Genomic DNA, 23,707 nt, shown 5'->3' on the forward strand with positions numbered 1-23,707 from the left:
GCCATATGTGGTTAGTGGCTATTGGACAACATAGCTCTAGAAGGTTGGTGACTGGCACTGTGGGGCCCTCCTGAAAGAAGAATCCGTGGATTTTTCTGGCACTGGTTTGTACGGTTACCCCATTTGGGGTTCAGCAGCCTAAGTGGAGGTGCAGGACATCTGGCTGGAGGGATCCGTCCAATGTTGAGGCTTTGTAAGTAGGGTCAGTATTGTTGAAAATCTAGAAAGTGAGGGATGTTTGAGGGGTTCTGGAGAGTTTTGGTAATCCTGCAACGCACTGTATTGCTTTCAGGTTTCTGACCAAGGACAGGTCACCCAAGGAGCAATAGCAGAATGGGAGACAGAGCAGCACTTTATTATTAGCTGAGCAGGCATCCAGTATCTTTAGTGCTGGGCGAGAGCTTGCAGCTTTGTTCTCAACATCTAGGTGAGCTTCCCACTCTGTACCTAGAGAATATAATGTGGCTAGATGTGTAGCACAGGCCCCCCCATACTTTCCACCCTATCAAAGGCATTGAGAAGCTAGAGAGGAAAGTGAAGAGGCCTGGCTATGCAAAGAGACAGGTTCTGCTGAGATGTGCATGACGAAATACACATGCTGCCCATTACAAAGCTAGACTACCTGGTTTCAAATACTGGTTCTCCTCCTTACTAGCTGTGTGACTTTGGCCAAGTTCCCTTACCTTCTCCAAGCTTCAGTTTTCTCATCTGTAAAATAAAAATAATAACAGTACTTCCTCATATGGTTGTAATGAGCATTAAATGACTTAATGTATTAATATATAAAGCGCTTATAACAGTCCCTGTCATGTAATGGTGGTATATAAGTTGTTTGCTATTATTAGTATGGTTTCAGCTTGCCAATATACTGTGGCCCTGCCTACTAATCTAATAAAATGTGGTTTGAGCAGTTTTTTAGGTTCTCACCTTTAGTAAGCCACCCTTTGGGGATGATGTAGTGAGGGGATAGATAGAAGTGTGGGGAGAGGGGGATGAAGAGTTCTGCTTCCCACCAGGGAGTTGAGAGTGCTGGTGTCAGAGTTCGAGGCCATGGGGTCCAAGCTGGTGTGGAAGAAAGGCTAGAAGAGAGCTGGGGAACAAGGAGGAATTCTATGGAGGGAGGTAAGGAGCATCAAGGGATCACAGGTCACGAGGAGGTCTAGGGGCATGCGCATAGTAGGAATAAGGATATGAAAGCTGAACTGTCGGGAGGTTGTGGTCAGATGATCCCAGCAGAGGCGGGGCAGTTCAAAGTGATGACAGAAGGCAGGTTGTGGTTAGTGCGGTGGAGTAGACCTGTAGAGTTGAGGAGGTTCAGGAGGCCACGAGGTTAGGGTATTGGAAGAGGTGCCTGCATGGATGTTAAAATCACCCAGAATGCCATCAGGAAAAGGTATAACGTATAAAAGAAGGTGGTAAGCTAAGTGACACTGATCTGAGATGAATTCAATGACCTGGAGGCCAACAACAGGTGACAGTGACAAAGAGGAGGAACTGAATCTTGAAAGAGAACGAGGGAAGAGTAAACGTCTAGAAGCAATAATGGAGGGCTAGAGGAATCTTCAACTTCCCTTCCCCCACAAAAAATTGCTGCAGGAATAGAAGGATTAAAAAAGAACAGCCTTCTCAGAGCTGTTAGTGGAAGAAATCACACCCTCAGCGGACAGCCAGGGTTCCTTAGGGTGAGGAGGTGAAAGGGACATTCTGGGGAAAGGTGGCAGGTATAGACAGATTGGTTGATCATAAACACCCCAGGCCAGTGGTGGTGGTGGGCTTCCAGAGGTTCTAGTGGGATGGGTTGGGAGGAAGTCAGCCACAAGGTGGTTGGAGGAAAGTGCCCACACAGCTTTAGGCCCACAGCTTGGTCCTGCCTACGGCTGGTGACACAACTCAGGAGTTCCCCTCTCTTCATCCTTGTGATGTGTTTCGATTGGTTGGTTGTGTTTGTTTTCATTTCGGCAGCAGTTCTTAACCTGGGGTTCACAAATAGGATCTTAAGGGGTTCATTCACTTGAATGGGGGGAAGTCACATCTTTATTTTCACTGACCTCTAGCAGAAATGTAGCACATGAACGCAGACAACAAGCACCAGTGGTATTAGCCCTACCTGTGTCTTTGTTGTCAGTAGCAATCACAGATGGCTTCCTATCACATTTCAGTAGTAGCGGCCATCTCAGGATAGTGTTTATGCTCATCTGCTTTGAAAGTGATGGTAGTTATTAGGCCTCCTGCTAGATCTTGTGATTAAATGTATTTATAAAGAAACATAATTAGTATATTACAAAATTTAAAAAATATTTTGGTAACTGTGTTTTAATATAATTGAATTCCTTTGGGTTTTATTTTATGCATTTCAAACATTGTTCTGAGAAGGAGTCCTTTGGTCTCCCCAGGCTGCTGGGGTGCGGGGGGTGGGGTGGAGGGCCTGCTTCAAGTCTGCTGGGAAATCCCTTTCTATTTCACTAGAGGGAGCTCTTGTTTCAGAATTGCTGAGCAGTGACCCTCAGGCTTGACACCCAGTAATAACGTTGTTTTTTTGTTTTGTTTTGTTTTTTTGTTTTGAGACAGAGTCTTGCTCCGTCACCCAGGCTGGAATGTAGTGGTGTGATCTTGGCTCACTGCAACCTCCACCTCCTGGGTTCAAGGGATTCTCATGCCTCAGCCTCCTGAGTAGCTAGGATTACAGGCATGCGTCACCATGCCCAGCTAATTGTTGTAATTTTAGGAGAGGTAGGGTTTCACTGTGTTGCCAAGGCTGGCCTTGAATCCCGAAGTGCTGGGATTACAGGCATGAGCCACCGTGCCTGCCTGAGAAGGCTGTTTTGAAATACAGGCAATTCAGATGTTTTTGGAGGACATTTCAAGAAACTGGGGTTAAGAACCTCAGTGTTGTTTGTTCTAGGCAGGCCATCTCTCTCTTGAGTGGGCTTTCAGCTCATCTTCTGGAGGATGAGGATTGGACCTCCTGTGCTAGTTACTTTCTGGGACCAGTTAAAGCGGAAGCACTTTGGCCAATGGCAGCTCAAAAACTGGCCCCAAGGTCATGCTGACATCAGTATCCAGGCTGAGTTTCCTGTTTCTCCTCCATACCATTGAGCCCATTGCCTCTCCCATCTAGCTAGTGTTAGGATGTTAGAGAAGTTCCCCTCTTCCATGAGGCTTCCCTGCTCCACTATACTGGTCAGGTAAGGGCAGGTGAAAGTATAGGAACTCTGGTAAATCCTGAGGCTCCTGAAGGGTTAGTGGATGAGGGGGGACCTGAGGGATTTGACTGATTGGCGAAGGGCTGAGCCTTGTGCAACAGGTGGGTAGGTGAGTTTCTGAAGACCACTGGATTGTCCCTGCTGAGGAAGAAGTGATTGGTGCTCAGGAGTCCTTTGTGGGAGCAAATGGTTAAGTCAAGTGTTTTCTGCCTTAATTTTCTCACCTTCCAGGAGACACTGCTCCTCACACCTGGCCAGACTCTGTCCCCTTCACTGGCAGCTTTTCCCAGGTCTCTTGGTTCGTCTTCCAGCTCCAGGATTCCCTCTAAGTCAGTGTTTCTCCTATATGGTTGGAGGACCCAAGCATCAGGATCATCCTGAAGCGCTTGTTACTACAGTGGAGATTCCAGGGCCCACTCAGACTTCCCGGATTCAACTCTATGGGGCAGGGCCCAGGAAGCTGCATTTTCCACAACTTCCCTAGGACAGTTGTTTTCAAAGTGTGGTCCCTGGAATAGTAGTATCTGCCTAACCAGGGAACCTGTTATTAATAAAAATTCTCAGATTCCAGATTCCAGGCCTCACCCTAGATCTACTAGAAACTCTAATCAGAAACTCTGAGGTAGGGCCCAGCAAGCTGGATTTTAAGAAGCCCTCCTAGAGATTCTGATTTTGACCCACACTCAAGTTGGAAAGCCACTGCTGTAGCGGATTCTGATACAGAACGAGTTGAAACCTTGTTGCCTCAGATGATCCAAGAGTTGGCTCCCCCTTGCGTAAAGCTCAGCAGAGACACAGCTAAGGTCACACAGCAGCTTGGTAAGAGTAGAAGCTGGGACCTGGGTCCTTGGACTTCAGTGCATATTCTGCTAGGTCAGGTCCACCTGTTGGATTCTTTGCCAATTCAGGGCCCTCATCCTGTGTACTACTGTCAGGGGGCTGCCTCTCTGATCCTCATGGATGAAGGTGGGTCTTTAAATTGCCTTAGCCACAGGCTGGGTGGCCAGTCAGCCCCAACTAGGCTCTTCGAGGGTGAAGCATGGCCTGGGTAGACTCTCCAGCCTCTTAGGATGGGAGGTTGACAAGATGGACCTTCCCTGTGAACACTTAACCCAGGACATCCTCCACTTCCAAGTACAGTAAACAGAATAGAGGATAGGTTTTTTTGGTCAAATGCCTGGATGAGGGGAAACCTGACTTGAGCCTACACTCAGTGGCTAAGAATGGGGAATCAAATATTCATGATCGTCTTGGGGTTGTGCCATGCTGAGATATCTTTTAGGCAGCCACAGCTTACAAAGGCTAAAAATGGAGGTATCTCATTTAAAGAGTACCAAAGATGGGAATACATTGTTGTCAGGAACCAAACTTGTCATTCTCTTCCCTATCCCCAAACCTGTACCTTCTCTGATGTTCCCCATCCTTTTCAGTGATACCATCACCTATTTGTTATCCAGGCCAAAAATCTAAAGCCAATCATTGGTCTATATTCCTATCCCTGCCCCCATCCAATCAGTGACCACATCCTATTAATTTGACCTTCTGATCATTTCTCAAATTTATTTCCACTACTCCAACTTTAGTTCAGGTCAGATCATCCCTGACTTCGTTTATTGCAACAGCCACCTAACTGGTTTCCCAGCCTCTAGCCTCACCCTGTTTTGTCCTCAGGGCACATAGGATGAGGCCTGAGAATTGGCCATTGGATTTAGCAATGAAAAAGTCATTTGTGACCTTAATGGGAGCTGTTTTGATGGAGGGAGGGAAGCCTGATAAGAGTGAGTTTAAGAGAGAACAGTAAGAGAGAGGAATTCTAGGTAGGGAGTATACCAGTGCTGTCCAATAAAAACATGTGAGGCACATATGTAATCTCAAATGTTCCAGTAGTCGCATTAAAAGCAGGTAAGAGAAACGGGTGACATTAATTTTAATAATAGATCTTACTTAACCCAGTATATCCAGTATTTTATCATTCCAATATAATCAATATAAAAATTATTACCAGGATATTTTCCTGGATTTCGTTTGAAATCCAGTGCACATTTTATAATAACAGCACATCTCAAGTTCAAACTAACCACATTTCAAGTGCCCACCAGCTGCATGTGACTAGTAACTACCATATTGGACAGCACCGGCATAGACAATTATTTCAAGGAATTTAGCTATAAAGGGGAGCAGAGGAGTGAGGTAGTGGCCAGATGGGGAAGTGAGGTCAAGTGTTGACTTGTTGGTTTTAGAACGGGAGCTATTAAAGTACTTTCCGTTTATACACTAATGGACTTAATCCAGTAGAGAGGAAGAAATTGTTGACATAAGATGACGAAACAGTGACTGGAGTGATGCTGTTGAGTAGGGGAGAGGGGATGGAATCTGGATGCAAGTGCAAATGCTGGCCTTGGCTAGGACACAGGGCAGTTCATCTGTGGTGACAGGGAGCAGGGGAGTGAAGGAAGACCATACTGGGCACTGATGCAGATAGATGGGTAAATGTGATTGTGGAAGCTTATGGAAGTTTTTGTCTGATTCTTTTTTTTCTCTGTGAAGTGGGAAGCAAGGTTAATATCTCAGAGTGAAAATGGGATAGAAGTATTAAAGATTCGAGAAGAGAGAAAATATTAATTTGTGGCCTAGGAGCGTGACAGAGTGAATGGACTGGGGAAATACAGTATGATTGCCTGGCAACATGAAAGATGCACTTGAGGTTTGTGATCACGAATTTGAAGTGAGAACAGTCAGCGCTGTTGTTTTTCTCTAGTACATTCAGCTGTGAGGGACAAGCAAGGCAGAGGAGGAGCTTTGGATTCAACCAGGGCTGGGTTTTTTTTTCCAGCTGAGTATCATTCCATAATGAGAGGAACAATGGAGTCAAAGGCGTATGCAAGGGATAATTAGAATCATGGGCCATGGAATTTAAGGACAGAAAAGGGAGCCATGAGGGACAGTAAAAAGATGGTAGGACCAATGGATCACAGACTCCAGTGGGGTCAAAGAAGTATTGGGGTCATGGTTATCGGGAGTGAGCTGGAAAGGTAGAAGTGGTGGTTGAAGTGGGAATGCTTGACTTGGAGATTAGGGAGGGGCTACAGATATACATAATTATAAGGTCTCAGGCACGACCATGATAATGAGTGGCTGAGATGTGGTAGAGAGCAGGGTCATTGAGAACAAGAGGCCAAGGAACTGACAGACCAGGATGCTGGAAGGTTCATCTAGATGCATGTTGAAATTAACAAGAAATCTGATGAGTGGTAGTGAGCCAGGTACTAAAGGAATGAGGGCCATGACCCATATGTCTGTAGATGACTGTGAAAGGGAAGGATAGCGGGTGGTACAGTATGGTAGTGGTAGGATTTTAGTGAGAAGGGAGGGCCACTCGTCTAGGACTACAATGAAAAGAAAGAAGTTATTCACTCTACCTACATGGGCCAAAGGAGAAAAATCAGTCACTACTTTAGAGGGCCACAGATGAAGCAGGCAAGGAGAGGTAGGTTGGGTAACAACAAAAGGGTGAAGGGAACATTCAGAGAAGAGATTGAGAACATAGGAATTGAGCTAATGATTTATCTGTGATTGTTGCCTATCCTGTTCCCTTTTCCTGGAATTTCCTTCCTTACCTTGTACACATAGAGAACTCTTCTTCATCTTTCCTCATCCAGCTCTTGCATTGCTACTTTCCTGAAACGGCTATTGCAAAGATTACTAACTAGTGATCGGCATGTTGCCAAACCCAGTGGAAGTGCTTGCCTTTACTGTACCCCTATAGAGAAGTGTGTTCCCAGTGGAATTTTCTGTGGTGATGGGAATACTCTATCTCTGCACTGTCCAATATGGTGGCCACCAGGCACATGTGACTGCTGAGTATATGAAATGTGGCTGATGTGACTGAGGAACCAAAGTTTTAATTCTGCTTAATTTTAATTCATTTAAATGTAATTAGCCACATGTGGCAAGTGGCTACCTTATTTATTGGTTGGTGCAAGTAATAGAGCACTTAACATTATTGATCCTTTCCTTCTTGAAACTTGATATTCTTTTGACTTCCAGCACACCTCTCTCCTAGCTTTACGATTGCCTCTTTAATTTTGTCTTCAATCTTGACTTCTCATGGATCTTTCTCCTTCTGCTAGCCACTTAACTGTTGCTATTTTCCAGGCTTCCTCCTTGAGCCTTTTATCACATTTTGTGGACTCTTTCTCATTGATCTTATCCATACCCCAAGTCCTGTTTCCAGGCCATCTCCCTCTCCTGAGCACTAGACCTGGACATAACAGCCTATTGGAGACATCTGCTGGTGTAGTGGATAGGCATTCAGTGCTGGCATGCTCCAACCTGAGCTCATCTCTTCCCTAAATTACCTCCTCTCAGTTACTGAAGCCATAGACCTGGAAGTTAGTCTAGATGTCTCCTTCCTGTCTGACAAATTGCCAAGTCCTCTATGCCACTGCAGTACCATTTGAACTTGTCATCAGTCTTGTCCCTCTCCAGTCCATTGTCCACATTGCTGCTAGAGCAGTCTAGGTAGCTGAAACATAACTTTGACCTTTTTATTCTCCTTGTTAAAACCTTTTAGTGGCTTCTCATTGTATATAAGATAAAGGCCAAGTTCCCAGCATGGCAAACAAGGCTCTTCATGACCCAGCCTCACCTGCATGTTTTTCCAGCTTCATCTCCTGACATGTGTCCCTTCTCACAAAGTTCTCTCCTTTCCAGTAACGCAGAACTCCTTCTAATTGCACACAAACAGCATGCTGTTTCATGTCTCCACAGCTTTTCTCAGGCTATAACCTCTCCTTCCTTCAAGGCCCTACCCTAACCCCTTCTGGTTCTGCAAAGCTCACCTCAACTGTCATCTTCTCCAGCTACTTTTCCTCAGTGTCCCTGTTACTTAATGCACTTACCTAACTACACCATTGCATTATTCACTTGTAAACGCAGGTAGTTCCCAAGAGTGGGGACCACCATCTTTGCCTCCTTCTTTCCACTGTCTGGCATGGAGTCTTACTCCCAGTGTGGACTCTGTAGATGTTGAGTGAATGGGTACCATGAATAAGTGAGTGAGTTGAAGGAAGCAGGAAGAAGATTAGAGAGTGGGATGTCACACTGCCCAGTCTCATCTCCTTAGTATAAGTCCTTCATGGGTGGGATTATAGGATGAGAAAAGGAGCCCCTGGGAGGCCTGTGGGGATCAGTCTTGGCTGCTGCTGGTGCAACTGACTTCTTTCCCAGGACTCATAAAACTTGCTTCTGGCAGAAATTGATTTTAGAAAAAGCTATTATCTAGGTTTTCCCCTACCTTTACAGCTGACATGCTTCTCTCTTCCTGGGATATAAGATGCTAGCAAAAAATGTCACATTTTTTCTTAAAGGAGAAAAAGGGTTTGTATGTTTAATTTTTTGAAAGTGCTTAAGTTTCTGTTTTCTTTTAGAAGAAAACTGGTTTTTCACTGGGATTTTCCCAAGGGCCACATGCAGGTATACAGAAAAGAGAATGATATGTGTTTGCATACAATTTGCATATATCTGTGTAGACTGGATCATCTATTCTCAGAGTACTTTCTTTTTTTATTTTTTCAAAAAAATTGAATACTTGATCAACTTTTCAATGAAAAGAATCAGTAACAGTGAAAGGCAATGGAAGCCATAGTGGAAGTCCTCCTTCATAGAGAAGATCACCTCTTTAGAAGATGCCCCATCATCTTCTAGTCTTTTATAAGATTTTGGATGGTTGTGGTCGCCATGATAAAAAATAGCAGCAGCCATCTGCATGCCAGGATAGCTGTCGTATATACTTTTATCTCTCTTTTTCCACTCACCAGCCCTTAGAGGTAGATGTTACCCTCAGCCCACCAGCAGGAAAACAGGCTTAGAGGGGCAGCACAATTTGCCCAAGGTCACTCCTATGGGTAGTGGCAGAGCCATGATTCAAACCCAAGGCTACATGGCCCCAAGGCCTTTGTTTTTAAACTACTAAGCTGTATTTTCTGCCATTTGTATACTGCCTGGTGTTTTGTCTTTTGTCCTTGCCATTACCAGCCATAGACAGATACATAGTTTAGCTGTCATTTGAATGGTAGTGGACTCTGTTGCACAATGTTGAGGTACCATAGTTTATGTAACTATCTCCCCACTTGGTTTGTTTCCAGTTTCTCAGTATTATAGATAGCGCAGGTGTAAATATCTTTGCGCAAATTAGGGTGGTTTGTTGGAGTTTTTAGGTATTTGATGGTGGTCCACAAAGTAGTATTTTTGAGGCAAAGAGTTATAATTTTATGATTCTCCAGAAAGTCTATACCATTCATTCACCCAAGCAGTGATTACTTTTGGAGTGCCCACTGTGTACCAGGTGCTGGACGTGAAGAGGTAATTCAGAAACAGCCCCTCTCTCAGAGAACTAACAGTCTGGTATGGGATGGATGATGCAGCACAGAATGAATGCTACTAAAGTGGGGGTTTGGGCAAGGGGCAGTGAGAGCACTGAGAAACAGTGTCCCCTGGTAGTATCTCTGAGTGTTCCTTTCCCTCTGCAGCATGGGGCAAGACGGGAGGAGCATGATAACAGGGCTGGCTGCAGAGCTGCCTCCTGGCTGAGGACACCCCCCACCAACACCCACGGGCTTTCCTGCCACCGCCTGTTGGCTCAGTCACTGCTGCCCATCTGCCACTAGGGGGCGCCGAGCAGAGAGGATGGAGGGAGGGGGCACCCGGGACAACAGAACTGGGGGCTCCAGCAGTGGGAGGAGTGGCAGCCTAAGCCCTTGTCTGTCCTCCAGGCCTCCTCTTCCCCTGTATGCCCACCGCAGCCAGGGTGACAACACGGTGCCCAGTCCACACTCATTCAGCAGACAGGAATGTGTGCATGCCTTAAGGGCATAGCTCTGTGCATTTTCACACACCAAGCACTGTGCTAGATGCTAGGAATGCAGAAGTGGCCTGACATGGTCCTTGACCCTGAGATGCACTTGGTCTAGAGGGTTGGACAGACAAGGGAAGAGACAATCCAACTTGTGTGCTGGAGGCCTTCACAAGTGGCAACAGGAGCGTTGAGCTCCCTAGTGAGTCCCCTCGCAGTGCGTGAGAGTTCATTTCTCCAGTGCTCCACTCTTATGACTTTGGCTGTGACATTGCCCATCTTCTAGCCTGGAATTTCTCCATCTATAAAATGGAGGGAATGATATCTATGTCTGCAAGGGCCTTCTGACTCAGATGTGCCATGAGCCTAAAGCAAGCCTGAGCTTCTTCCACAGAAGAGCCCCCAGCCCTGGTCCCCACTTTAGTCACTGAAGAAAGTCTTCTTTCTCTTCTCGCCCACATGCTCTCCTTACATGGTTTTCCTTGGCATTCTGCCTCTGGCCTTTTCCTTCTCTCTTTCTACGTATGTTCCCATGACTTCAGTTACCACTGTGTGCTGATGACACCTACATCTCCATGCTCGCCCCCATCCTCTCCACTGAGTTTGTGACTCATATAACAATGAAAATAATCAGCATTTGCTAAATCCCAGATACAATACTGTAATTACGGTATATTATCTCATCTCATCTCTCCAACAACATTGTGAATTAGGCAGTGCCACCCCATTTTATAGGTGAGTAGAACCGAGTTCAAGAGATGCTGAGACTTTCCCAAGGCCCCAAAGTTGATAAGTGATGGGGCCAGGATTTGCAAACCTCTACCTGTTGAGCTCCACTGCCCATGCTTTTATCCATCACACTATATGTCCTAGAGTACAGGCAGCCGCCAAAGACCCATTTCCACTTGGATATTCCACATACACCTCAATTTCATGTCTAAACTTGGCCTCATCATTTCCCTTCTGTCCCAATCTGCCTTTTCCTCTCTTCTCCATGGCAATAAATGGCACCATCAACCCAGTGATACCCCAGCCAGAACACTGGGAGTTTTCCAAGATCCTTCCTCTCCCTTACCAACCCCCATCTCCCCAACAATCTTCTCCAATCTTCTTCCACATCATGGTGATTTTCCCCCCACTCTCCTCCAGCCTCACTGCTGTTGCCTTCCAAGGCCATTCATCCTGTTCTCTTTTTGGGCTCCTGTAGCAATCTTCTTACCAGCCTCCCTGCTTCGACTCTGTCTGCTTGAGTCCATCCCCTGCACACCAGCCAGGGTGATCCTTTGCAGACACACGTGATCACCTCACCTTACTGCTTCAAAACTTCTGCTTTCTGTGACTCTACAGCAGAGCTCAAAGCTGGCCACCCATGGGCTGAAATCCATTCAGAAGACATGTTTTGCTTGGTCCAAAATGTTCTTAAAACATTTTGAATTAGTTGCCAACATTGGAAAATCAGGAAATTTCACATAAAAGTTCATATATATTGGCTTCTCTTGCAAAAGTGAAAAAAACTGGTAACTCTGGGTGCACATCCCTTCAGGGCAATGATTGGATGGAGCTGAGTGGTGGTTGCCCTCTTTAGAACGGGTGTGGGCTTTTCAGTTTGACAGTCTCCAGCATCCCCTAGTGTCTCTTAGGCCCTGGTCGCACCCCTGCTTCCAATTATCTGCCTGAGAGTTGGGGCATTTGAGTTCATGACCCTGGTGCATGGGATGAAGCCCAAAGCCCTCAGCATGGCTTCTAGTGTCCTATGTGTCGCAGCCTGGAGCAGACCAGCCCTGCGAACCTCTGAGGCTAGTACCTGCTAACTGCCCCATTACACTCTCCCCTGTGGCCCCATGGAACCCTTATCCATAGTTCTCTGAATTGCCCCACTCTTGTCTGTCTCCATGCAAGCTTGTGCTTTGGAATTCCTAGGCCCCTCCTTAAGTCCTATTTGTCCTTCTGGGCTTTGCACCAGTACTTGCTGTACCAAGAAGCATTCCTTGTGCCCCTGGCTGAGTTTTGTTTTCCCATAACAGGTGGCGCAGACCTCAGTCATCCCACCAGCTACCCTGTGTTGTAGTTGTTGACTGTGAGTCTGCAGTTGCAGGGAACCTGCCTTCTTTATCTTCCTGTCCTCAAAGCTTTGCACAGGACTTGGAATACACAAGGTGCCTCATAACTGTTGAATGAATGGATGAATCAGTGAAAGACTGATTTGGGAAAATAATAGTCTAGGATATGATGTCAACCCTAATTGCTTGGGGTGGGGGTTCCAGGTCCCTTTCATTCTTCAGCATTCCCCACTCTGAGTTCCCACTCAGAGTGATACCCACAACATCCTATAAACCATGCCCCCATTCTCCAAGATGTGGAATATATCGAGGCCTACTGGGATGATACTTTTTAGCAATGATAGAGGGAAAATATATCATTTTTGGTATCCCTGGGGGAGAGTTGGCACATTCTTCAGTTATTTGAATAATAATTAAGATAATGCCAGCATTTAACACTCACTGAGCACTTACATTGTACCAGACCCTGAACTAAGAGCTCTCAGTATATTGTTTCATTTATTCCTTCAACACTAAGAAGTAGGTAGTACTATTGTCCCCATTTTACAGGCAAGTAAACTGAGATACAAGGATTTTAAACAACTTTTCACATGGCCCGTAAGCGGTAGAGTCAAGATTTGAACTCAAATCTAACTTCATAGTTAACATTCTCAACCACTACACCATACTTCCTCAATGACATTTCTCTTTAGAAACACGAGGAAATAAATGTGGGAATGAAGGGTATACAATTATGTGTACAGTAAGATTGCAAATACTAATTTAGAAAAGAAAGAAAAGAAAATCCTGAGGCAGAGAAAATGACCAAAGAGACAAACTCATGTGAAAATTTTCTTTAATGAATACATACCACTTTTATGATTAAAAAAAGAGTCCTCTCTTTGTAGTGACCCTAGAAATAAGTGGCAGGACAGAGGGCAGGAAGGGGCTGGGTTGAGTACCCAGCTAATCAGTGGGGCTGTCTTTTGAGTAGTTGCCAGTGATCAGTAAAAGGAACAGTCATCAGGCAGCAGCTGTGACCTCAGTACTTGCACCCTCATGGTACAAAGGTGAAGTGGGTCACTATTCCTGCCATCTCACCATCTCCCCTCTTCCTCCAGGTGCTTACACTCCAGAGCCCCTCAGCAGTTTCCGGTGGGCTCTTCTCTCAACTGGCCTCATGTTCTTTTATCACTTCAGCATCTTGCAGATCCTCGGCCTGGTAAGTTTGGTTATATCCCCTTCTATCCCCTCTGTTTGCAGTTCTCCATAAATCTTGATAATCCTGGTTGGTGCTGGCGTATCACTTTGTTTTGAAAATGCAAGATGCTAAAGGCCAGGATGTCAGATTGTTGTGTCTGGATTGCTGATTTATGATCTACAGCCTTGGCCTCTCCAAAGAGTTTTCTGAGTCTTTCAGTAATGACTGTTTCTTTCATCCCTGGGGAGGCAAGGATGCCTTTCACTCATGGCCACTTGGGTCGGAAACAATGAGCTGCAACTGGAAAGTGGTTTGTTGTGGACCCCGTGGGGAGGCAGGACCCTAACCCTGCCCCTTGGCCTGGGGGAGTCTTCTGACCTTGGGTCCATCCTGGGCCCATTCATAGGCCCTGAAGGCTGCACTCTTCCCTGAGCTTCATGGCCAGTGAAGTGTGGTGTTGGGGAAATCCTGTGGCATTCTGGGGTGTTTAGAACTTCCTGGAGTCATGAAGAATGGTTGGATGGTTGGACTCAGTAGCTGAGTTATCCAGAGCCCAAAATTGCTGAGTGTAACAGTGTATATCAGTGGCAAAATGAGTAGGAAGAGCTCAGGACTGGGGCTGGGGGTCAGGAGACCCAAGTTCAAGTCCTGGCTCTGCCACTGCTCTGAATGAGTCACCTCACCCTTGAGGGCAGAGAGTTCTCCACCTCTCTTTGACATGGTATAAAAGCCCCAACTTCCCTGAGAGGTGGTGAGGACTTGTCTTTAATGTGAACAGGCTTGAAGGGCTTTGGAAGGCAGGTGTTGCGACCGTCCCCGGGGCAGGTGTCGCATGTCTGGTTTTGTGTGCAAGTGGCAGTAATGTAGCATTAGCCATGTGGAGCCTCGCGTGACCTAGCATGACTAGGGCGTGTAACTGATGTCCCCAACACCTTTGTAGAAGCAGTCACTTTCTCTTCCTCATTCTGGTGTATGGCTCTGCTCTGGTTTGCTGGGGGCTTAGTCTGAGCTCCTTGCCAACAGTGTGAATGCTTCCCGCGCTCTCAGGAGGAAGCCGTACAAAGTTCACACCCTTACCACTTGCTGCTCTCCACTGGGACCCAGATTCCAGAGGCATCAGTGTGCTCATGTCACCCTACATACCATGCTCAGGCAACGCCTCCTACAAGGAGGGCAACCCTCACCCCATTCCTCACCATAAACCCCCATCCATCTTTCATGAGTCCATTCAGGTACCACTTCTGTCATGAAATCTTCTCTGAGGACTCAGCCCCCATATTGTATGCTCCTCAGACCTCCTCATAGTGTATAAAGCTGGGTGAGCCCTGTCTGGTTTGGGGTCAGATGTAGTAAACCTTTGACCACCCCCACTTGATTGATTGCAGTTACGTGGAGGCAGGGCCCACGCTGTGGGCTGTACTTTTAGCCCGTAACACCTCTCCGGGGTCTAGGCACATAGTAGTTGCTCAGGAATGGCAACAAGTTCTGGGCCCAAACAGAAGGCAAGACCGTGAGCAAAACTGAATAGCTTTTCCACTAGACGGCCCTCCCCCATCACCTCCAGAGGCCTCTAGCCTTGACTCACTCAGAAAACAGAGGGGAGAGAAGAAATCCCTTTATAAACAGGTGGGGATTGGTCAATCCCTCCTTGTCTAGTCCCCCATTAGGTAGAGATGGCTGAACTGGCAGAAGCCAGAGAAAGCCTAAGGATGGTGAACGCTCACTCTACCTCCCTTGTCCCTGCAGGTCACCGAAGTGAATTTGAACAACATGCTGTGTCCGGCCATCTCAGACCCATTCTACGGCCCCTGGTATCGCATCTGGGCCTCGGGACACCAGACTCTCATGACCATGACCCACGGGAAGCTGGTCATCCTGTTCTCATACATGGCTGGGCCCTTGTGTAAATATCTGCTGGATTTGCTCCGGCTTCCAGCCAAGAAAATAGACTGAAGGTGCTTATTTTTTTTTTTTTTTTTTCCTCCCTGAGGAAGCAAGTCGTGACTTGACTTGGAGAACACCCAGTTCTTGATGAAATCATGGGAGAGGGCAGTAGGATGTTTGGTGTATTTCTTTTTCCTCCTTTCTGTCCCTTTCTTCTACCACTCTTCCTTCCCCAGCTCTTCCCCCTACGATGTCTCCTTGAGCCTGGGGTGTAGTGCTGGGCGCTGGATTTTCCTCCTTCCCTTTGGCTCTCTCTCTGCTCCTAGTGGCCTTACATGGGGAGATTGCAGTGAGCGGCTCTTTCACTCTGCTTGTCGGTGCTTTAACAACAGCTGGTTGAGGAGAAAGGGAACAACAAGTAGTAGTTCTTTTGGCATCGAAGCAATGAGATTGGGTTGTGTTTCATTTCTCCACTGCCAGGGACCTCCAGGCTTATGCTGGCGTCCCATTTAGTCTCCAGCACAGCCCTTACCACGGGGGACTGAGGCCTTGTTTCTATACCAGCGGCAAGTCCAGAGCCAAGGGATTTCACAGCTCATGGTCAAGACAGAACCAGCTAGATTCTGGTCACTGGTGTCCCATGACTCAAAGTAAGCAGCCAACCAGCCACTCCCTCCAGGATGCTGCCTGGGGTGGGAGGTGAGAGCACCACCCAGCCCAAGGGCTAGATTCCATTGAGAGGGTTGGAGATCTATTGCAATGACAAATCCAAAGTGAAGAGGGTCAAGATATATACAGTACTAGGCCAGACCCTGTGTAAGTTCTGCCTGTGAGAGTTGAGAACTGATGCATATCCCAATCAGAAGTGAGCACAGAAAACTGTGATTTGAATCATACACTCTGTTTTAGGAAAATGTTGATAATAGATACCATTTTAATCTTGAGTGCCCCTTAAATGTGTTCCCTCTCCCTTTCCCTCTCCCCCCACCCCTCCCCCTCCCCCCTCCCTCCCTCTTTCCCTCTCTCAGGCAGCTTCAGGGAAGAATGAGCTGGAATTGGCTGGTTGGTTGGTTTTTGAGTTTGGAGAATCCTCGCATCAGGGCCCATTTCTGGAAGATTCTGTAGATCTGTTTCTTGGTTTTACAGGGAATGTCAGCATCCCGGGGTTGCGCAGCTATAGCTCTTGCCAGTGTTGTTTCCCTAGGGCCAGATTTCTTCAGTGTATCCACACTCAGTGCTGAATTGTTTAATGTGGGGGACATCACGTCCTCCTCATCCTGTCTACCCCCAAATCCCATGTCTAGGTTGAAAGGGGGCTGCCAAAGAATTAAGTCCTCATGGGTGGAGGTTCAGGTGCTCCACAAGGAGGAGCTTTTGTTGAAGGACTTCAGCTCAGTTATGCACGGACCTCAAGCAGGCAGGAAGTGGCTGGGCATTGCTGACTCCGCATTGACTCCCACTAGGAACAGATTTGCTTAAGAACAGAAAAGCTCATTTGGTGACTTTGTCTGATGAGCCTCCCTTCCCCTGTCCCACTCTAGGCAACACAGTTGACCTAGACCAGTTCCAGTATTTCCAGTTTGACCGTGTTTGACCTACACTGAGCTTCGGTGCCTCAGTGGTCATAATTTTAGCAAGTGGACCTATAGGAAGCAACCCTGGGAGGGACCGTCCTTCTGCAGAGGCCTGCGGGCATTGAGGCTATCAATCCCCAGGGCTTGGGGAGCAGGAGGGGAGGGCACCAAGTGCTCTTACTCTCCTGAGCTCCTTTTGATGCGTAAGCTTTGTTTTTGGCCCTCTTTGAAGGCAGGGCCAAACTTTTCTTAGTGCCTCACCTTAGGGTGGCCCTCCAGGGGAGGTGCTCCTTGAATGGCTGGATTGGCCCTGCCCACCGTCAAACTGCTACATGTAGGAATAGCTGATGAGGAAATACACAAGGCCTCAGTGCCCCTTGGCCTCTTTACAAAAGGAGAAGTTGGAAGGGGATTGTGGGAGGAGCCCCTGGGGGCCTGGTCTGTCCTCCACCAGAACTTGGAGTTGCTGCCAGCAGAGGATCTGTGCCTCAGCTGAAGACTAGCTCCGGAATGTCATAGGGGTGTGACTGTGTAGGCCTTCTCCTCCTCCTCGTTTCTGTGGCATGGCACAGGTTGCCTGGTTGCTCGAGCCTTCCCCATGTTGACATCCTCCACAAGCTTGCCTTTGCTCTGTCTACAGCTTAGTACCCCATTCTGGAGGGCACTTTCTGGTGCTTGGAAGGAGAGAAGAAAGCAAAAGCCACATGCCTGGCATGGCCAAGCCAGAGACAGATCCACCTGTCAGAGGAAGGAAGGAAGAAGTAAAGGGGGCATGCAGGGCTTTTGGGGGCCAGATTGGCTCAGAAACATGTAGGTCAAAAGAATAGAGGGGGCCCAGTCTATAGGCTTCACAAGGAGCCATGGCCTGTATTTGGGGCATTGGGGAGCATAAGGCATCTGAACTGGTCCAGATCTCACTCTTATCTTGGGCCAAGCCAACGTGGAGAGAAGCAACCCAACCAGACTCTTGGCAGCCTGCCTTACAGGGTAGCCCGCCTTACAGGGTAGCCCTCCTTATAGGGTAGCCCTCATATCTGCCCTATGCCGGCCCTCTACTGCCCCAGCTTTGGTACAGGAGTGAGGGAGAAGCTGGAGCTTGCACACCCAGTGGCCAGTGGGGCTGTCTTCCCAGCTCCTCCTCAGGGCTTTCCTGTCAGTGCCAAGCCAGTTCCCCAGCCAGGTTTCCGTGTGCCATTTGCCAGCGTGTGGGAGCTCTGCGCGTGTGTGAGGGTGTTTGTAGAAGAGGGCAGTTTCCTTTCAAATGGCCTTAGGAAGGGAAAAGAGTACTCCCTCCAGCCCCTAGGTAGCCTTGGCCAGGGATGTGGGCCAAGAACAGTCTGTGGAGCTGGCCAACTTGTGGCATCCACTCCAAATAGCAGAGACCCAGTCACGCCTGCTTCTGGTCCTCCCTGCCCTCAGTATTTGGTTTTGTACACCAAAGATGATCTGGCCCATCTTCCTCCCAGAGGCACAACAGTAACATGTTCCTCTGCCAGCCTGTGAAGGCATGCAGGGTTCTGAAGCCACAGACTCAGTCTCCCCAAGTCAGCAATCTCTTTTTCTCTCTCTCCTCAAACTTCATCGCATTCATAGAAGCTGCTTGCAGGGTCGCCGGGCTAACCAGGGTGATCGGCGAACTTTACCGTACAGTACCTCAGTCTAGCTGTCAGATCATCCCTTTTGCTGTAGCCTCTGTTGAGGTTTTTATATTTGTGATCATTGGTAATTCAGTGTCCTATGAAGTGGGCACAGCTCCCCACAGAGAGCAAGTTGTCAGCAGGTCTCTGTGCACCGGTATTGGGGCAGGGCAGTGCCCTGGGGGTAAGCTGGGTGGCTCAGGGAGTGGCAGAAGGGCCATTTTTCCTGCCTCCCTCTGCCAAAAAGACTTCCTTGGATTTGTAGATGTTGACCCAGAGTCATCTGTCCCCTCCTGAAGAGGATTTTCTTACTGGTTTCTACTGAAGGGGAGGTAGGGGAGGAGGAAAAAAGGACCATGTGTGATGCTGTTAGACAAGACACTGACGCTGATTATGGAGGGTCTCCTGCAGGTCCTTGTGGGCTCCTTGGCAAGGCCCCAGGCTGGGAAGGAGCTCCCCCCACTGCCCATCCTGCCCGCTTTGTGGTGGGTAGAGTCAGTGACAGGGAGGCAGCCCTCCTTTTGTGTATATAGAGTGAGCTGATTTGGGCTCAGGAAAACCTAGTCGCTTGTTGCTCTCGTCTGTGACATTTTTGTACACTGGTTTGCTACTCATGGCAAGAAACAGACAAAGCCCCATGAAAAATAAAACAAAACAAAAGTCATTTCAAACAAAGCTGTTGTTTTGAAAACTCTTGCTTTCTTTTGGTGTCCATTTTGTGTTCTATTTTAAAGAATCTTTCATTTATATTGGTGTTATTGTAGTGAAGAGAATGTGATAGGCTGATCTGTAATGGTTTCTGTCAGGAGCTTAGCAAATGCCTCTGCCCCTCTTCCCCTACCCCTGTCCTTCCTCAGTTCCCAGCTGGGATTGCTATGCACTGGGCAGACCCGTCACTGTCTCCCCTGAACCCCCACACAGTGGCTTCCCTTAGAACCAGTCTTTGTACTCTCCCTAAACAGCAGCAGGCTTAGGATTTTTGTCAGGCTGGTTCTTGCGTGCTCTGTGCCCCCACCAGTTTGCTCACCTCTTGGGGCATTTTGTAATGTGTTTTCTCTGTCTTGTAAAACCTTTTGATTGTACCGAAATGGTATCTGCAGTCGCCTTTGGAAATAAATGGTCATTAATTTGTGTACTTAGCATTCTGAATTTTAGTCTCAGGTGTTTCTGTTGTTGAAGATCCTTGAATGAAAAGGAACCCTCACCATGGGGCTTACTGTTATAATGTTTCTTCATTTACTGTTATTAAAAGATTTATGAGAACCCAGGAGTCCTGGCCTTGCTTCCCAGAACCCTCTCAGAAGGCCCTCTGCTTTGAAAAATAGACAAAAGGGGCCTCTGGCCCTCCGTACTGTGGAAGACCCTCAAAGGACAGCTGGGCTTTCTCAGCACACCTTTGTCCTGGGAGCTGTGTGGCTGGTTGCCCTTGAATTCCCACACATTGCCTACTTCTGCCAGGGACCCAGCAGGCCATTTGCTCTTAGCAGAGGGCTTGTCTGCCGGGCACGTTTGCTGGGCTCTCTGGTACCCAAAGTGCACTGGGCTAGGCTGGAGGACTGAGCTGGAGAAGGCAAACACATTCAGGCCCACTCAACCTAGATTTCCTGAGGGCCAGCTCTGCACCAGCACTTCTCAGCACAGGCCTGCACCCAGCATGGGTCGGACCATGAACAAGATAGCCTTACCCTTTGGAAGCAGACCTGCTTTTCCAAGGCTACCTGCTGAGCAGCCCATGATGACTGTGATTGGCCCTTTTTACACAGGACAGAGGCCCTGTTCAGGCTTTCACCTGGGCTGCTGTTTCTAGAGAGGAGAGGTAGCCAGATAGGGAGGGGTAGCAGAACTGAAAGGCACAGGAAGAAAGGGGGCCAGATATGGCGAAGGGGAAGGGCGGAAAGAGGCTGGTGGGGAGGAGGTGAGGAGAGTTGGTTCGTGTCCTTCCCCCATGTGTTCTTTTTCAGGAAGAGAGCTGAAAAAGACAATGACCTAGGCCATTGCCATCCCTACCCTGGGCAGTCTTTGTACAGCTAGCCAGACCTGGCAGCCAGTGCAGGTGGATCTCCTCATTTGCCAGTGTTTGGGCACCCAGGCTATGAATGAGGCAGGGTCTTGCAATTGTGGACTAGAAGATTAGCAGCCTAGAAAAGTCACTTATCTTGCTGCCTCAGGTTCTTAATCAGCAAAGTAGTAGCTCCAAGTGCACACCAGGCATGGAGCTAAATCCCTCCCATTACCTCTTAGAATCCCCATCAAAGTACAATTAGCTGACTGGCAATGCTGTCCTTGTACGGTAGGGAGAAAGTGAGAACATGGAGGTTTAGTCATAAATGGAGGAGCTGGAATTGGAAACTAGTTTTGTTAGACCCCAAAGCTCACATGCTCTCCACTCTCCACCAGCTTCCACTGCCTTTCCAGTGTGCTGGCACTGCTGGGTAGACCCTTGCCCAGGGACCCCCGGTCCTTATAGAAGTGGAAAGAGAGCCGGGCAGTGGTGTGGAAGATGAGAGAGAAAGGGGAGGCCCACGAGTGTAGAAAGCAGAGGAATCAAGGCCTGTCAGCAGCAGCCTCAAAGCAGACCTGAAAGGCACAGGAAGAAAGGGGGCCAGGTGAAGGGGAAGGATGGAAAGAGGCTGCGGAGAGGAGGTGAGGAGAGTTGGTTTGTGTCCTTTCCCCATGGGTTCCTTTTTAGGAAGAGAGCTAAGAAAGACAATGACATAGGCCATTGCCATCCCTACCCTGGGCAGTGCATCTGCCCCTACCACCATGTCCATCCCCACCCTAGTCTGTATTCCCTCCTGCAGGCAACAGTCTTTTCCAGTGCAGATCTGCATCACTTCCCTGGGCCACTGGCTCTAGAATATAAAGCCCAGGCTCTTTCATGTAGCATACAAGCCCTGGGCTTTGTAAGCATCTTCAACTACATCTCCTCCACCCCACACTCCCAAAAGAAGCATGCAGAGAAACACTTCACTCCAGCGGGATTGTACTCCCCTTTGGCATGCCACGCCATTTCCCAGGTCCTTGCCATTTGTTTCCTTTGTGCTGTTTTCTCAGCTTCCCACTCTCCCGTTTCATCCTAAGGCCTCCACTCAAAGGTTAGCTCCTCTCTGCAGTCTTCCCTGAGCCCCAGGCTACGTTAGGTGCCAGTCCACTTTGCTCCTACAGCACCTGGTACTAACTCTGGCCATCATTTGCCTCCCTCTTACGTGATTCATTACTGGTCTCTCTCCCTCTGTAGACATTAAGCTCCTTGAGGGCCAGGTGGGGTCTGATTCATCCTCCAGCCCCTGGCACAGGACCCATTCCATGAAAAGTGCTCCGTGAACAAGGATCTTACACCTGAGTGCTAAAATATGGTAGGAGGCACCACTGTTCTCTGATGGAGAACCCTAGGCTACATAAGCCATGCCCATCCTATGAATTCTCCTGGATGGGGCTGGGATGCCTTTGTTTGCCCAGGCACCTCAAGCTTCTTGCTGAGGGGCCCCATCCTGTTTCTCTGCAGGGCTCTATATAGTTGGTGTCCTGGATAAGGAGGCAGTATTGTGAGGGAAAAGCACTAAGACCAACAGCAACTGTTCACCTGACTCTTTCCTGGACCTCTGGGCAAGGTGTCCAACTGCTTTTCCATATCCTTTATAGCTCTTCATCACCACCAGGGTCACCCCTTCCTTCCCTGGAGGCACACAGAATTGGCGTCTGCATGGCAAAAGCCCCACCAGCCCATGGAATGTGTCATCCACCCCGCTGAGGGGTAGGGAGCAGCTTGAGATGGTTACAACCTGATCCCCCAATGAGCTTTTCCCTTGTCCTGGTTTGCCAGTGCCAGTGGAGGAACAGAAATACACAGATGTCAGCCTGACAAATGCAATGGTTTAATCAAAGGATGTGTGGTTTGCTAACATTGGCAACAGGCAAGGCCAATGTAGTCGAAAGTCAAGGACTCTGTTACTGCCTGAACCCGCCCTCCCCACAGTCAGCACTCTGCCTCGCATCTGAATTGCACACCTGGGATGTCTGAGCTGCTGGGCAAAGGGGTTTAAGAACCAGGGAGGCAGTAGGGAGAGGCTTCTCCTGTGGCTAATGGATGCCCTCCACAGCTGACTTCCTAACTTTCAATAACTCCTGCATACCAGCCAGCCGGTAATCTCTGCATTTCACACTGAGGCAGGTCTTTGCAGTGGGGGTGGATGCTTCCTTGACACATCTGTGCTAGGAAACAGGGCCAGTAGCATGAGTCACAGAGCTGTTCTCCTGTCCAACAACCTATTCTCAGCCCCATCACTGCTCCAGCCAGCAGGCCTCTCTGCTCCCTTCCACACTTCCCTTCTCCATCCAAGGGGCTTGCCCAGGTGATGCCAACCTGCCACTGTTGTCCCTTCTCTATACTCAGGAGGCTCATGCTTTTTAGTATTGCATTTTTAGAAAGACCTTGGGCTCTCTAGTATTCTGTCCCCTGAGAACAGAGGGATCTTCCTGTGCATTCCAAGACATACACTCAGATTTCTAGCATGTCGGCGCTAACAAGATACCTCTAGTACAGTGGACTGTCGATTTTGTTGCTCATTAATCCCCTGGGGAGCTTTAAAAATCTCAGTCCCCAGGCCTCACCTAAGCTCATAATTCAAAGCAAACTTCTTTTGCTTTCAAGTTTCCAGGCCGGTTCTGAGTCATCTCTTTGACCTGACCATCTATAGCAGTGCCTTTTTAAAAAAGGAAATATTTAAGATATACCAAAAGGTATGAAGAATAATACCTAAATTCAGCTTAAAAAAGAACATTACCAATACAGTTGAAGCCCCCTTGCTCCAGAGGTGTACAGATTCTTCCTCAGCACCTCAGGGATGCTGGAGAGGTGCCTCAGAAGCCACCTCAGGCAGCGGGGGATGCATCGGAGTAGAGTGGGTGGTGCTCTGGCCTTTCCCCTGGCTTCACCCAGAACAACTCCAATTTTATTCTGTTTTGTATATTGAGGTTTTGGAAATAACTTTGTTGGGAAAAGGAGTTAAAAGTTACTTATTTACAACCTCAGTAGTTATGTCTCTATCCTTTCCCAAAATAATAGTTGTTGTCCTGTAGTAGTCAAACCAGCATTGTAGCAGGACTGAGCAGGCAGGGCCTGCTCTCCCAGTTCTTCCCTTTCAGGTCCCGAGTGCCCTTGGCAAAGTCATACCTTTCCTGAACTCCATTTGTAAAATAGTAGTAAATATCCTTGTCTAGCTTACCCCACAGGACATCTATGAGGAATCCAGTGAGACCAGTGGGTGTGAGAGGGCTCTATAAAGTTCTGTCCAGTGGAAGGGGTTCCTATTTCCA

General features: G+C 48.0%; 2 protein-coding genes across 11 annotated transcripts in view; both read left to right on the top strand.

The window, feature by feature from the left end:
• Positions 1-23,707, top strand: part of TMEM164 (transmembrane protein 164) — a 181,267-nt gene that overhangs the window by 155,142 nt on the left and 2,418 nt on the right. For 7 of the 10 annotated variants that reach the window (XM_016942933.3, XM_016942937.4, XM_016942929.2 and 4 more), the window contains 2 exons: positions 13,217-13,317; positions 15,043-19,654. In XM_016942933.3, coding sequence (XP_016798422.1) covers positions 13,217-13,317; positions 15,043-15,249 — 308 coding nt within the window. In that variant the 3' untranslated portion in view covers positions 15,250-19,654. Of the gene's footprint in view, positions 1-13,216; positions 13,318-15,042; positions 19,655-23,707 lie in introns of those variants that run through there. The other 3 variants (XM_054676413.2, XM_016942926.3, XR_010154924.1) reach the window with 3 other exon arrangements.
• On the top strand, positions 17,796-19,540 carry LOC107971021 (uncharacterized). Its single transcript, XM_054676414.2, has one exon. It carries the CDS (start codon positions 17,796-17,798, stop codon positions 18,255-18,257), a length of 462 nt encoding a protein of 153 aa, XP_054532389.1. The 3' UTR covers positions 18,258-19,540.

The sequence above is a fragment of the Pan troglodytes genome, chromosome X (genome assembly GCF_028858775.2).
Source record: "Pan troglodytes isolate AG18354 chromosome X, NHGRI_mPanTro3-v2.0_pri, whole genome shotgun sequence".
In the NCBI taxonomy this organism is placed as follows: Eukaryota; Metazoa; Chordata; class Mammalia; order Primates; family Hominidae; genus Pan; species Pan troglodytes.

Bases quoted from the DNA above. Each gene is read 5' to 3' on its own strand.
- LOC107971021 (XM_054676414.2), top strand. From the start codon at position 17,796: ATGCCGGCCCTCTACTGCCCCAGCTTTGGTACAGGAGTGAGGGAGAAG.